Consider the following 15,522-nt stretch of genomic DNA (forward strand, 5'->3'; position numbering starts at 1 on the left):
GTGTGTGTGTGTGTGTGTGTGTGTGTGTCAGTCAGTGTGTGTGTGTGTGTGTCAGTCAGTGTGTGTGTGTGTGTGTGTGTGTCAGTGTGTGTGTGTGTGTGTGTGTGTGTGTGTGTGTGTGTGTGTCAGTCAGTGTGTGTGTGTGTGTGTGTGTGTGTGTGTGTGTGTGTGTGTGTGTGTGTGTGTGTGTGTCAGTCAGTGTGTGTCAGTCAGTGTGTGTCAGTCAGTGTGTGTCAGTCAGTGTGTGTCAGTCAGTGTGTGTCAGTCAGTGTGTGTCAGTCAGTGTGTGTCAGTCAGTGTGTGTCAGTCAGTGTGTGTCAGTCAGTGTGTGTGTGTGTGTGTGTGTGTCAGTCAGTGTGTGTCAGTCAGTGTGTGTCAGTCAGTGTGTGTCAGTCAGTGTGTGTCAGTCAGTGTGTGTCAGTCAGTGTGTGTCAGTCAGTGTGTGTCAGTCAGTGTGTGTCAGTCAGTGTGTGTCAGTCAGTGTGTGTCAGTCAGTGTGTGTCAGTCAGTGTGTGTCTCTCTCTCTGTGTTGTGTGAATGTCTCTCTGTGTTGTGTGAATGTCTCTCTGTGTTGTGTGAATGTCTCTCTGTGTTGTGTGAATGTCTCTCTGTGTTGTGTGAATGTCTCTCTGTGTTGTGTGAATGTCTCTCTGTGTTGTGTGAATGTCTCTCTGTGTTGTGTGAATGTCTCTCTGTGTTGTGTGAATGTCTCTCTGTGTTGTGCCCCCCACCCCTCCTCCCCCCCTCCCACTACCCCAGGCGGAGCTGCGGACACGGAGCTGCGGACTCCCAGCCCCCCTGGCGACACGTGGTCCCGTTACCCCCCTCCTCCCGTTACCAAAGCAGGAGGGGCAGGGGGTGGAGCCTCGGCTTCAGATAGCTATCCCACCACGGAGCAGCGTACTCCACGGCGGGCAGCACCGCAGAGCCCGTGCCGGATGAGGGGAATTAAGGGACCCCTTAACTGACGGGACGTGACAGCGAATCACCGGTTGCCTCGCAGCAGCGCCCTCTGCCAACCACACCACACACACACACACACACACACACACGAAACCTGCCATCCACAACATGGATATGGACAGAGCCTCTGCGCATGCGTTGAGGAGGACGGCTGCCGGTGTGGAGGAGTGGGTGAGGGAGAGCGGCGCCGCCGCCGCCGCATGTCAGCGGCTGTGTGGGGGATGCGGCGGCAGTTAGATGTCAGCAGGCGCGGGCAGCGGGCGGGGAACGGTGTGGGGGGATGGTTAGAATGGTGGCCGTTAGGAGCGTATGTCATCGGCCGTGTGGGGGGAGCGGTGCCTATTAGGAGCGGCGCCGGCGGCTATCGCCGCCGTATGTGATTTGCCAGAAGACAGCCCGGCCTCATCTGCCAGCACTGTGACGTCAGCATTTTGACGTCACATCCGTTTCATTTTCTGCCCCTACAATCCATTTTTGTCCCATTAGGGATGAGGTGCCACTAAAGAAGTTTCACTTCAAAAAACAAAACAATAATCCCTTTTTTTTAAAGTTTTGACTACGTTTGTAACTTCAGGTTGGTCTCATTAGGACTTATTTGGTTTATTTCATAGTCTGCTCCTTTACATGTTGATACCTTGCACCTGGTCTGAGGATCTGCGGATTATTTTGTGTGAGGAGCCAATACACTACCAGATAATATATTCTATCCCTTAGTTTAGAGTATAGTAGATAATAGACGCTCTATATAAATTAGTTTTGGCACCTTCCCTATAAAATCAGCACTGGTACTGGTAAAAAAAATATATGATTTAAATAACACCAATACAGTGATCACAATGCATCTCCCCTTCCAGTCATGACCCTCCTGGGAAGCTCCAATCCAAGGGTTAATCAAACTGACGCGCGCTGTTACTGGCTGTAATCCGCTAGGGGTCACTTAGTAAAGCGTGGCTACATGTTGTCATCCAAGTGCCGGAAGTGGGGCGGAAACTGATGTGTATTGCGACCATTGATTTTGACAGGGGGTATACAGGAAGTGGGGCAATGAGCTGGTCAATTGTGTTATGCGGTTCCCGGAAGTGGGGCAGAAGAAGACGGTAACGAGTCGCTAGGTGAATGGGACGGTTGCTAGGCGCAGACAGGAAGTGGGGAGGCGGCGGATGACGGTGGTGCTGGTAGTGGCTGCTGCAGTTGCAGCTAGAAAGTCTGCCCGGGTCACCATGGCGGGCACCGAGCGCCTCTTCTCGCTCTGCCCGCTACTCCTGTGTGTGATCGCCTGCCAGCTGCTGAGCTCGGTTTCCCCGCTCCACATCAAGAAGGACATCGGGGAGAGCGCGGAGACATACACCCGCTACTACAACTACCAGGAGCTGAGCGGGCGGCTTCGCGCCGCGGCCCAGGCGCACCCGGATCTGGCCAGCCTCTCTAGCCTGGGCCAGTCAGTGGAGAAGCGGGAGCTGTGGGTGATGAGGCTAAGGGGGGATCCCGGGGCCCTGCCGGACCGGCCGCAGTTTAAATACGTGGGGAACATGCACGGGGACGAGGCGGTGTCCCGCCAGGTGCTGGTCTACCTGATCCGGCACCTGCTGGAGGGCTACGGCCGGGACCTGCGCATCACCCGCCTGCTCAACGCCACCGACATCTACATCGTGCCCAGCCTCAACCCGGACGGCTTCGAGCGGGCCACGGAGGGGGACTGCCGAGGGGAGGGCGGCGGGAGGGACAACGCCAAGAACCGGGATCTCAACCGCAGCTTCCCGGACCAGTTCGTGCCAGGGGACAATCCGGATTTAACGCAGGTGCCGGAGGTCAGCGCTATGATGCAGTGGATCCGTGGGAACCGGTGAGCTGGGTGGGAGGGGAGGGAGGGGGGTCCAGGTGATGGCCCCCTAGCGGTCCAGGTGATGGCCCCCTAGCGCTCCAGGTGATGGCCCCCTAGCGCTCCAGGTGATGGCCCCCTAGCGCTCCAGGTGATGGCCCCCTAGCGGTCCAGGTGATGGCCCCCTAGCGGTCCAGGTGATGGCCCCCTAGCGGTCCAGGTGATGGCCCCCTAGCGCTCCAGGTGATGGCCCCCTAGCGCTCCAGGTGATGGCCCCCTAGCGCTCCAGGTGATGGCCCCCTAGCGCTCCAGGTGATGGCCCCCTAGCGCTCCAGGTGATGGCCCCCTAGCGCTCCAGGTGATGGCCCCCTAGCGCTCCAGGTGATGGCCCCCTAGCGCTCCAGGTGATGGCCCCCTAGCGCTCCAGGTGATGGCCCCCTAGCGCTCCAGGTGATGGCCCCCTAGCGCTCCAGGTGATGGCCCCGGCGGCGGTCCGTGAGTTTCTTGGCCAGCACTAGGGAGTTGTCTTAATTTTCCACCGAGTTTCATTGTGTATTAGGGAAGCCAGACCGGTTAGAGGAGCGATTCATCTTTCTAAGGACGTTTATCCACAGGACAGTTGCGTTTGGAATGGTCCAGTCTCTATTGGCCTAGAAATGCCCCGTGATGGTATTGTCACTTGCATGCTAAGGCTTTTTAACCGTACCTAACTACCCCTTTCTTGGTGTCCCCTAAAACCAATGAATAGGTATTGTCCTCTAACTGGTTTGGCTAATGATAGTGTCATGATTATATGTCAAGCAGAAGAAAGCGAATAGCCTGTAGATGACATTAGCAGCCTGATCACCAAAGACATTGGCTATAAGTAGGATAAACACTTTAAAGTGTCTGATTTATTGAGGAGCATTGGAAGTTGAAGAGGTTGAAACTTGTCTGGTTTTCTTTAAGGTGTGAAAACATCACTGCCATCAGTTATTGGCAGGCTAGTTATCAACACCTTAGTGCTGGTGTGGCCTGCAATGAATGGATTAATAGTGTGGTCCAATTTAAATCTGTAGGGGGACATATCAGTAAAATGTTGATCCTGTCAGGCGATTAATTTATTGAAGATGCACATCTGATCTGTACTAGTTGGATATTTATCTCATGACTGCCAATGCATCATTTAATGTGTGTCCCCTATAAAGTGGTTACAATGGAAGTTCTTTTAAAATCATCTGTATAGTTATGAACTGCTTGCAATCTTAAGTTTAAGGGCAGCATCTGTGAAAGTGTGATCCTGAGTCTCAGGTTGTCACTACTAAAGTGGTAAACTGATGTGGGCAAGTGTGATGGAAATGTTGGTGACATCTTTATTTATTTATTTATAAAATATTTTACCAGGAAGTAATACATTGAGTTACCTCTCGTTTTCAAGTATGCCCTGGGCACAGAGTAAAACAAATAATACATGGTTACAAATACAGTTACATAAATGAACAGGGTATACATTATATACAAGACTTTGCGTGCATAGTTAAAGAAAATATATATTATGGGCGTATGAAACAGTTACAGACCAGATTAAAGTGTGAGACAGCCTTAGATTTGAAAGAACTTAAACTGGTGGTGGATGTGAGAGTCTCTGGTAGGTTGTTCCAGTTTTGGGGTGCATGGTAGGAGAAGGAGGAACGTCCGGATACTTTGTTGAGCCTTGCGATCATGAACAGTCTTTTGGAGTCTGATCTCAGGTGATAAGTGCTGCAAGTGGTAGGGGTGAGGAGCTTGTTCAGATAGCTGGGTAGCTTGCCCATGAAGAATTTAAAGGCAAGACAGGAAAGGTGAACTTTGCGCCTAGACTCTAGTGATGACCAATCTAGTTCTTTGAGCATATCGCAGTGATGTGTGTTGTAGTTGCATTGGGGAACAAAACGACAAATTGAATTGTAGAGTGTGTCAAGTTTGCCAAGGTGGGTTTGAGGTGCTGAGCCATATACTATGTCTCCATCTACTATATATTTCTCAAACAGTCATATGTTTCTATGTCTGTATGTGTCTCCCTGTGTCCCTAGCAGCAATCCCATTGGACCTTGGGCCAGGCCAATGAGATTGCTCCCTTGGCCCGCCCGCCCCTGCACACCTCTCATTGGCCTGAGGCGGAGTGACGGGCCAAAGGAGAGACACACACTCACACTCACACACACTCACTCACTCTCCACCACCTCTCACTCCCGTCGTGTGTGTGCCCCCCTCACCGCAAAAACCCCGCCCCTCCTCACCGCAAACCCCCCGCACCCCCTCACCGTAAACCCCCCGCCCCCCACACCGCAAACCCCCCGCCCCCCCTTACCGCAAACCTCAGCCTCCCCGGCGCCAAGCCTCCTCCACCTCACCTTTCACACGCCGCCAGCAAAACTCCCGCCGCCTCACACGCCGCCGCCTGCCCACTCAGCTCTTCTCATCGCGGCCCCGTCTTACCGCCGGGAGCGCCAGCAAGCAGTTAACCCCCCCGCGGCCGAGCCGGGAGCACCAGGGGCGCAAGGAGGTAACCTCCCCCCCCCACCACACACAACCCCCCCCCCCCGCGGCCGAGCCGGGAGCACGGGGGGTGCAAGGAGGTAACCTCCCACCTCACACCCCACCGCGGCTGAGCCGGGAGCACCGGGGGCGCAAGGAGGTAACCTCCCCCCCACCACACACAACCCCCCCCCCCCCCCCCCGCGGCTGAGCCGGGAGCACCGGGGGCGCAAGGAGGTAACCTCCCCCCCACCACACACAACCCCCCCCGCGGCCGGGAGCACCGGCTGGCGCAAGGAGGTAACCCCCCCCTCACACCCCACCGCGGCCGAGCTGGGAGCACCGGGTGGCGCAAGGAGGTAACCTCCCCCCCACCACACACAACCCCCCCCCCCCGCGCGGCTGAGCCGGGAGCACCGGGGGCGCAAGGAGGTAACCTCCCCCCCACCACACACAACCCCCCCCGCGGCCGGGAGCACCGGCTGGCGCAAGGAGGTAACCCCCCCCTCACACCCCACCGCGGCCGAGCTGGGAGCACCGGGTGGCGCAAGGAGGTAACCTAATCCCCCCCCACAACCCCTCCCCTCCACACAACCCCACACACACAACCCCCCCCACACACACAACCCCCCACACACACAACCCCCCACACACACAACCCCCCCCCACACAACCCCCCCCACACAACCCCCCCCACACAACCCCCCCCACACACACAACCCCCCCCACACACACACACAACCCCCCCACACACACACACAACCCCCCCCCCCCACACACACACAACCCCCCCCCCCCACACACACACAACCCCCCCACACACACACACACAACCCCCCCCCCCCCCGCGGCCGGGAGCACTGGCTGGCGCAAGGAGGTACACACACACACACACACACACACACACACTGACTGGCTGACACACACTGAATGGCGCACGCACACACACCCTGACTGACGCACGCACACACACTCACTGGCGCACACACCAGCACTGACTGACTGCCACGCACACACACAACCCACTTACTGACGCACACACACACAGAGTGACTGACGTACACACACACACACACCGGCTGGCTGCCACGCGCACACACACACACCCTGACTGACGCACGCACACACACCCTGACTGACGCACGCACACACACCCTGACTGACGCACGCACACACACCCTGACTGACGCGCGCACACACACCCTGACTGACGCGCGCACACACACCCTGACTGACGCGCGCACACACACCCTGACTGACGCGCGCACACACACCCTGACTGACGCGCGCACACACACCCTGACTGACGCGCGCACACACACCCTGACTGACGCGCGCACACACACCCTGACTGACGCGCGCACACACACCCTGACTGACGCGCGCACACACACCCTGACTGACGCGCGCACACACACCCTGACTGACGCGCGCACACACACCCTGACTGGCGCGCACACACACCCTGACTGACGCGCGCACACACACCCTGACTGACGCGCGCACACACACCCTGACTGACGCACGCACACACCCCCTGACTGACGCGCGCACACACCCCTGACTGACGCACGCACACACCCCTGACTGACGCACGCACACACCCCTGACTGACGCGCGCACACACCCCTGACTGACGCACGCACACACCCCCTGACTGACGCACGCACACACCCCCTGACTGACGCACGCACACACCCCCTGACTGACGCACGCACACACCCCTTGACTGACGCACGCACACCCCCTGACTGACGCACGCACACACCCCCTGACTGACGCACGCACACACACCCCGACTGACGCACGCACACACACCCCGACTGACGCACGCACAGACACCCCGACTGACGCACGCACACAAACCCCGACTGACGCACGCACACACACCCCGACTGACGCACGCACACACACCCCGACTGACGCACGCACACACACCCCGACTGACGCACGCACACACACCCCGACTGACGCACGCACACACACCCCGACTGACGCACGCACACACACCCCGACTGACGCACGCACACACACCCCGACTGACGCACGCACACACACCCCGACTGACGCACGCACACACACCCCGACTGACGCACGCACACACACCCCGACTGACGCACGCACACACACCCCGACTGACGCACGCACACACACCCCGACTGACGCACGCACACACACCCCGACTGACGCACGCACACACACCCCGACTGACGCACGCACACACACCCCGACTGACGCACGCACACACACCCTGACTGACGCACGCACACACACCCTACACACACACACACACACACCCTACACACACACACACACACACACCCTACACACACACACACACACACACACACACTCACTGACTGACACACACACTGACTGACGCACGCACACACACACACACACACACACACACTGACTGGCGCACTCACACACTGACTGGCGCACACACACACACACACACACACACACACACTGACTGGCGCACTCACACACTGACTGACGCGCACACGCACACACACACACTGACTGTGTGTGTGTGTGTGTGTGTGCGTCACTCACTCTGTGTGTGTGTGTTTGTGTTTCTGCGTCAGACTCACTGACGCGCGCGCGCACGCACACACACATACACACACTGACTGACTGACTGACTGACGCACACACAATGACTGACGCACTCACACTGCATGAAGCTGTAAAGGGGGACAAACAGAGCTGTAAAGGAGGGAGGGGGAGGACTGGATTGATGTGAATGGGGGACAAACAGAGAGAGGGGGGAGGAGAGAGGAGACAGAGAGGAGCGGGAACATTACATCCCGGGCAACGCCGGGTCTCTCAGCTAGTAGTCAATAATTGGCATTAGCATCTGCTGTGCAATACGCTTTCTGACCAGGAGACTTAGGGAGGATTTGTTCCTGTAAAGTACCCCTAGTTTGGCATAGGTCTTGGTTGTCAGGGTATCAATGTGCATCCCGAATGTTAAGTGGGAGTCAAACCATAAGCCCAGGTATTTAAAACTAGTGACAAGGGTTAGGGTGGTGTTAGCGTTGGTTCTAATCAGGAGCTCAGTCACTGGAAGCTTTAAAAATTTAGTCTTGGTCCCAAATACCATTGTTACAGTCTTGTCAGTGTTTAAAAACAGTTTGTTTTGGGAAATCCAGTTTTCGAGTCTCAAAAAGTCAGACTGAAGTATGTGTTGAAGGCCAGAGAGGCTATGGCTGTGTGCATATAGGATTGTGTCATCTGCATACATGTGTATTGAGGCTTCCTTACAAGCTGTGGGAAGATCATTAATGAACACTGAGAAGAGTAGGGGCCCCAGAACAGAGCCTTGCGGGACACCACAGGTGATATCCAGGGGGTTGGAGTTAGAGCCTGAGATGGACACATGTTGGGATCTTCCTGATAGGTAGGACTGAAACCAGTTTAAAGCATGCTTCCCTATTCCAGAGCTCTGGAGTTTGTTAAGCAGGATAGCATGATCAACTGTGTCAAAAGCCTTTGCAAAATCTAGGAATACTGTACCAGTGAGTTGTCCCCGTTCCATTCCACACTGGATTTCATTGCAAAATTTTAGCAGGGTAGTTACGGTGGAGTGTTTGGGACGAAAACCAGATTGGAATTGGCTATGGAAATTTGTCTTGGTATAGAAATCGCTTAATTGGGAGTGGATACATTTTTCCATGACTTTGGATAGAATTGGGAGAAGTGAGATTGGCCTGTAGTTTGAGACAGTGTTTTTGTCCCCACTTTTGAAGATTGGGACAACTCTGGCAGTTTTCCATGTCTTAGGGATATGGCCTGCAGACAGGATAGAGTTGACTATGGACGCAATTGGTTTGGCAATGGCTGGGGCACCAAGTCGTAGGAACCTAGATTGTAGTAAGTCAGGTCCACATTGGCTGCTTAGTTTTAGTTTGAGGAGCGCTTGTATAATCTCCTCTTAAGATACTAGGCCAAATTGAAAATTGCGGGCAGTGTTGGGAGGGGGTGGGACTATAGGGGTACTCCCAGGATGAGATTCAGGTTTGTGGTTTGGGCTGCGTTTTGCTAATAAGTTAGTGGTACACCCCACAAAGTAATTATTGAATGCATTTGCAATGTCAGTGGGGTTTGTCAGAGTAATATCCCCCTTGGTGATATTACTTGGTTGTTGATGGTTTGGAGGCTGGAATATATTGTTGATAACCTTCCAGAAGTTAGCTGGGTTTGTTGTATTTTGGTGGAGATTGTCAGAATAATATTGTGCTTTTGCATGCCTTGTTTGCCTTGTGCACATGTTCCGCATGCATCTGTAGTGATTGAGATCCTTGGTAGTGCCAGTTACTTTGTAGCTTTTCCACAAGGTATCCCTGAGCTGGTAGAGTGCAATAAGGTCAGTTGTAACCCATGGAAGGTGGGCCCCTCGTACCCTTATTTTGCGTAGTGGAGCATGGGTATCGCAGAGTTTTAAGAACTCGGATTGGAAATAGTCGAGTGCAGAATCAGGGTCGGGAATTAAATCGATTCTGTGCCATGGGCAGTTGGTAAGGTCATCCAGAACCTGTTGTGGGTTAAATGTTGAATGTAGAGCAAGTTAAGGTGTATGTCCTATTAAATGATCATCTTAAATGAATAAGACAACGCCTCATGTTTCAGTAAGAATAGTTTTTGAGTTGTTTTCATGTCTTGGAGTAGACAATTGATGCAACAAAAGAAAATCGCTGCCTTTGACACCATGTGCGAGTGAACCTGGATGGTGCTATGGGGTTACAATCGTCTTCAGGGGCTTTTTGGCTCCTGAAATTTCTGCAATATCAGGAGGAGACGCAACTGAGGGTTGTGAAGGGCTTGGGGAACATACCATAAACCCCATATGACTTGTTTGTAAGAGCGACTGCACTGTCAGTCAACAGTAAATTAAGGTTTATATAGAAGGTTAAAAACAAAATGATAATCTTGCAGCTTTTAAGATACCGGTAGTGTCAAGCAGTATCTGTTTCCCAGCTTGTAAGCCTTGGACGACTGGATTTGGAAGCTGATCAAGCTGCAAAACCAGCTACATATGAGTAGCTCCATGGCTGATAATTAACACCTCATACATAAACCTTGGCCCCCTGCAGACGCACTTACTAGAACGCCCTCCTACTGTCTCTGTACGTTCTTCCTACCAACAAATTAGACTAAGCTCTTCGGAGCAGGGACTCTTTTTCCTAAATGTTACTTTTGTCTGGAGCACTTCTCCCCTTATGTATTATTTATGATTGTCATGTATATTACTGCTGTGAAGTGCCATGTACATTAATGGCGCTATATAAATATAGACATACATACTGCTTATTTTGTAGAAAACCATTTTTGTACAAGTTGCCCTTCTTTCCTGTTTTCACTCATTGCATGTACATACTATAAGGGAAGCACGTTTGAAAACCCTAAGGCTGCGCTTATAGTGACGGCGATGCGACATTAGCCGCTGCCATTGTAATAGCGATGCCTGCTTACAGTGCAGGAGTCTGTACAGAGGGCGACAGGAGGTGTGGCGGAGGCGTGGCCGTGAGCGGTTCGCCCTCATTGGCTGAACCACTCACGCGCCGATCGCTGAAGTCCAAAATCCTTTGACTTTCGGTGACTGCGTGACGTCAGCTGTCGCACCCACTATGGGCACCCGCGATGGAGCGCATGCTCTTGGTACGGCGCTGCGCAACGTCGCCGTAACTATAAGCGCAGCATAAGCCTCCACTGCTGCTGTTGCAGTCTCAGCCTTCAGGCTGTCCCTGCTCTGAACTTCAACCCTCCGAAATCCGATTTTATGTCCTCTGTATCCATTGGACACAATCAACCCAACTGAGACCCAGCCTCACTATGATACAAACACTCATGTCTTAAAACACCAAAGTGTGAATACGTGATTGTGGGAGCCCTTTTGGAAATCGCCCCCCTCCAGACTCTATTCATTTATAGTCTCCAGCCACGTATCTGATGGTTACAGACCTATATACTGATCAACGATCACCCCTGCATCCTCTGGCTGAGACCATCCCGCCACAAGCCGCCACTTTCTCCAAAAGATTTGAATACTTGCCAATCCACCGGACTGCAAAACCACTGACTGCGGCGTCCGTCTGTGTCCCGGTTTCGTGGCTCGGTAGAGCCGTGTGCTGTCACTGGATCTGCCTGTACCAGCTATCCTGGGAGCAGTGCCCGGCCAAGAGCTACCATCATACTGTCAGCCGGAGCGGAGCCTGCTTACAGCCTGCGGCAGACGCTACGATTAAACAACCACCTGGGAACTCGCTCGGCTTCAGCAACGCTGCGTCCATACAGAGAAGGGGCTGAGGAAGCCTGAACACCTTTAGTAATATTCTACCACCTCGTAGTTTTGATTCTGTGCCATCTACCGTGCAGTATTATACTCCCGTTTTCTTGTTCTGTGCCTCTGCTTTATGTGCATTAATACAGCTTTCTTAGTCTTTCGTATTGTGGCTAGTCTGTAACTCTTAGTCTGAGTGACAAATGTCTCATGTCATACCTGTTGTTTGTAGAAAGATGTTCTTTTGAATTATGCTTTAGCCATAAATACACGAGATGATGCATTTAAATACTTTTATTCTTTGGTTATTTTTTTTTGAGTGCTGGGACGCGTGTATTTTCAATCTTGTGTTCATTTCGTTTGGAACATGATGGACAAACGCATGTTTGCAAGGTCTCTTAACCCTTGTGGTGCTAAGAGGCCTTCAGCACTGCCAATGGCACCACAAGGGTTAAAATGGCGGATGACATTTATTCCCCCCCCCCCCATGGTTATTAGACAATAACTTGACAAAAATACAGATGTGTTGCTGTTTGTGGTGGTTATTGCAGTATCGGAAATTAGACTTTTGTGGTAAAATCTTTCCACATAGTTTTTGTTATGTAGCAACCGTTAAAAATATAGTGTTACAAGGCCGAGGACATGCGCTTTATTATAACCCCAGCACATGATGCCCGCAGGGACGATTAGTTGTGCAAGTGTTTGACAGCTCTGTTGAGATCTACTATTTCCGTGAGTAATTTGAGAAATATTATATGAACTGTCATAGACTAGTGACATTTTACCTACAGACGATGAAAACAATTACAAATGCATTGTGCCGGAACACCTGAAATTAGTCACCAAAAGGTCGAGTGGTTGTCCCGAAGCTTGCAAGTAAATGGCGATTATCGCAAATTCACGTTTCCTACTAAATTGTCATATATAATGATAGCATTATCACCACTTTACATCTATTTATTTTTAAGCTCTCGTAGCACAAAAGTGAAGTATTTGGTGGTTTTTTTTCACACTAAACTTACAAGAGGAATATGAAAAAGTATACGCTCGAGGGACAAGGAGTGGTCAGGTCCCTCTGGTAGTGGAGGGTTTTATATCTACATAAACTATGACAATAGCTCAGATATATAAACGAGGAATTGGTTCTGGACATCTTATAAATGTGAAGCTGGGAGGCAAACTTAAAATGTTGTGTTTCGGTTGTAGGACCAGATAGTGTGAATTTGTGACTTGCATTAATTGTCAGTGTGCGCAATGTATGTATTTTTGTGTTCCGTTTTATATTGAAGTGTTTCCATTCTCAGAACTATAACGTGTTTCCATTTCTCCTCCAGGTTTCTGCTTTCTGGGAACCTACATGGTGGTTCTGTGGTAGCGAGTTACCCTTACGATGATTCCCCCACGCACGGGAAGTCTGGGAGCTACAGCAAATCATCTGACGATAAGGTGTTTAGATACCTTGCCAGAGCCTATGCTGCAAACCACCCTATAATGAAGACTGGGTTTCCAAAGTGCATGGACGAGCCCGAAGAGGTCTTTTCTGATGGGATCACCAATGGAGCGGAGTGGTACGATGTTCAAGGTACGTCATGAATTTCCCAATTTTTATAACCTCCTTGCTGCCATATGATTAACACACATTCCCAGCTAGCTCAAACTCTCACACCCACCACATGATGAATATATATTTATGTCAACCAGAGCGCTACTGAGCGTGGCAAATGCATACAACAAGAGACAGGGGGTGCCCAATGCTACATCCCATTGACAAAACATATGATGAAAAGTATGAAGTAAAATACTTCAATAATAATATTAAATACTTGGTTATTTGGTTAATCCTTTGGCCAAAGCGTTATAAGCCTGCACACCAACGTCAAGGTATAACCAAATTAATGCAGGTCCTACACTACATTGTGAACCCTTCCTTTTACCTCTGTAAGAGGGGAAGAACCATTATAGGTCTTGTTCCTGCAGCAAATGAAATGACCTCCCAAGTTAAAAAGGTGAAGGAGGAGGAGTGAGCTCTGGGGGGAGGTGCCACAGCCTCCAATTGACTGCTACCAGTCAGACATAGATTAACACACATTCCCAGCTAGCTCAAACTCCCACACCCACCACATTGACGTTGGTGTGCAGGCTTTTAACGCTTTGGCCAAAGGATTAACCAAATAACCAAGTATTTAATATTATTATTGAAGTATTTTACTTTCTACTTTTCATCATATATGTTTTGTCAATGGGATGTAGCATTGGGCACCCCCTGTCTCTTGTTGCTGCCGTATGAGCCTGCAACACATTTTCTTCCAATTCCTTTTGGGAATAAAAGGGTAAAAAAAATGAGCAGCAATGGGCCCGAGGTGAATGAATGAATATCGTGTTTGCTGTAGAAGATACAAAGGCACTTTTCAGAAGCCAGTGCTTACAGCTCTGTTATGATCATGCTGATTTAAAACCTTTCCGCATGAGATTTCATTCTACTGGCACGGCAAAAGTTCTTGAGGTTAAAAGGGTGGTTATAAATCCATAATTCGATGTGATTGCCTTTTGTGTAAAGATTCAATCCCCCTTACAGTAATGGTTTTGCTTATTTGTATCTTGTAAAGAAATGAATTTGTGGCTTTTCTCCGGGAACACTGATTTCAGTAATATCGGCTTCTAATGTTTGTTTTTTGATTAATGATGGCTTCATAATTACTTTGCAAGTAGAAACAATGTACCTGTATGTTTGAGGACTGGCAAACCAACCGATCACCAAAGGATGTTAGATAATGATAAAAAACTCTTCAGAGCTTTTGCTTACCATTTGAAATGTTTTGTTAAAAATAATATATCCCTTCAATTGATGATCGTAAACTTCTTCAGTGTCACGTTTCCAAGCCCTTTCATGTGTTGCGTGTATAAAACACAGCGAAACGTTTATTGTGGGGCAAAACTCGCAGAAACTCGACCCTAAATGGGATTTTTTTTGTGTGCACAGATTGAAATGTATTCCAAGACTGTTAAATGATGGTGTTTGTTCCTGCATATAATACATGGGTAATGTGCCTAATCATGGAAAAATCTGTGTGGCAGAAACTTCCTATATGTAAAGTTAATGTTACGATTTCAAATAAGGTTGCATTTCATTGGGGCCCCCAGGAGAGAACTGATTAAGTGACCTGTAGTACAGTGTTTTTTTATTTATTATTTTAGTTAAAGAACCCTATAATTAGATTGTGAAACTTAGAGGAACCCCAACCCCTCAAATAGCGTGTTTGATATCCGATGAATAATAATTAACCCCAATCCTCTCTAATAACATGTTTGAGATCAGATGCATTGCAAATTCTTCTGTATTTGGTACAATTGTCAAATGACCTGAGAATTGCAGTGACCCCTTTAGGCTGCGTTTCAACTGATTTCTCGCGCAACGCGCGCCCCCTGCTGCTGAAACGTGGACGGTTTATGGGTGCAATAGATGCCTTAAGGCAATGTGATGGCGCCGCGCGGACGCCTCTGTGCGGTCTTCGGCAGCATGGACGACGCCTTAGGCCGCGCTTATAGTGCCGGTGATGCGACGTCGCCCGAAAACAAATGCATTGTCGCCGCCGCCACGTGCGCTTATAGGCGCGGCCTTAGGGATGCACAGGGAGCCCAAGGGTTTCTACGAACCTCTGGTGAAAACCACTGATCTAGAATGTTATCTGCACAGCTAATGGACTGTATTAATTTCTTTTCTTGGAGCTGACTTGCCATTTGCCACAAAAACTATAATAACTCAAATTTCACTAGGAAAGCATAAGATCTGGAAGTTTGTAAAAGAAGATGGATGAGTGAGATAAATACAAATCTTTTACAACACAAAAACCCTGCAAGAGGCTCTTGTATCTTGGTAATGCTTGTTGATTTGCATAAAACGATTACATTTGGCAAGAAAAGGCTTTCTGCAAACCCCATCTGTTACTACCCTGCCTCA

The 15,522-nt window shown here is 50.6% G+C and overlaps 1 protein-coding gene across 1 annotated transcript in view; it reads left to right on the forward strand.

Moving 5' to 3' along the window:
- Positions 1-2,021: 2,021 nt before the first annotated feature.
- CPD (carboxypeptidase D) overlaps positions 2,022-15,522 on the forward strand; it is a 65,172-nt gene continuing 51,671 nt past the window's right edge. Inside the window, exons 1-2 of the mRNA XM_075594248.1 lie at positions 2,022-2,806; positions 12,899-13,146. Coding sequence (XP_075450363.1) covers positions 2,124-2,806; positions 12,899-13,146 — 931 coding nt within the window. The 5' untranslated portion in view covers positions 2,022-2,123. The remainder of the gene's footprint in view (positions 2,807-12,898; positions 13,147-15,522) is intronic.

The sequence above is a fragment of the Ascaphus truei genome, chromosome 3, assembly GCF_040206685.1.
Source record: "Ascaphus truei isolate aAscTru1 chromosome 3, aAscTru1.hap1, whole genome shotgun sequence".
In the NCBI taxonomy this organism is placed as follows: Eukaryota; Metazoa; Chordata; class Amphibia; order Anura; family Ascaphidae; genus Ascaphus; species Ascaphus truei.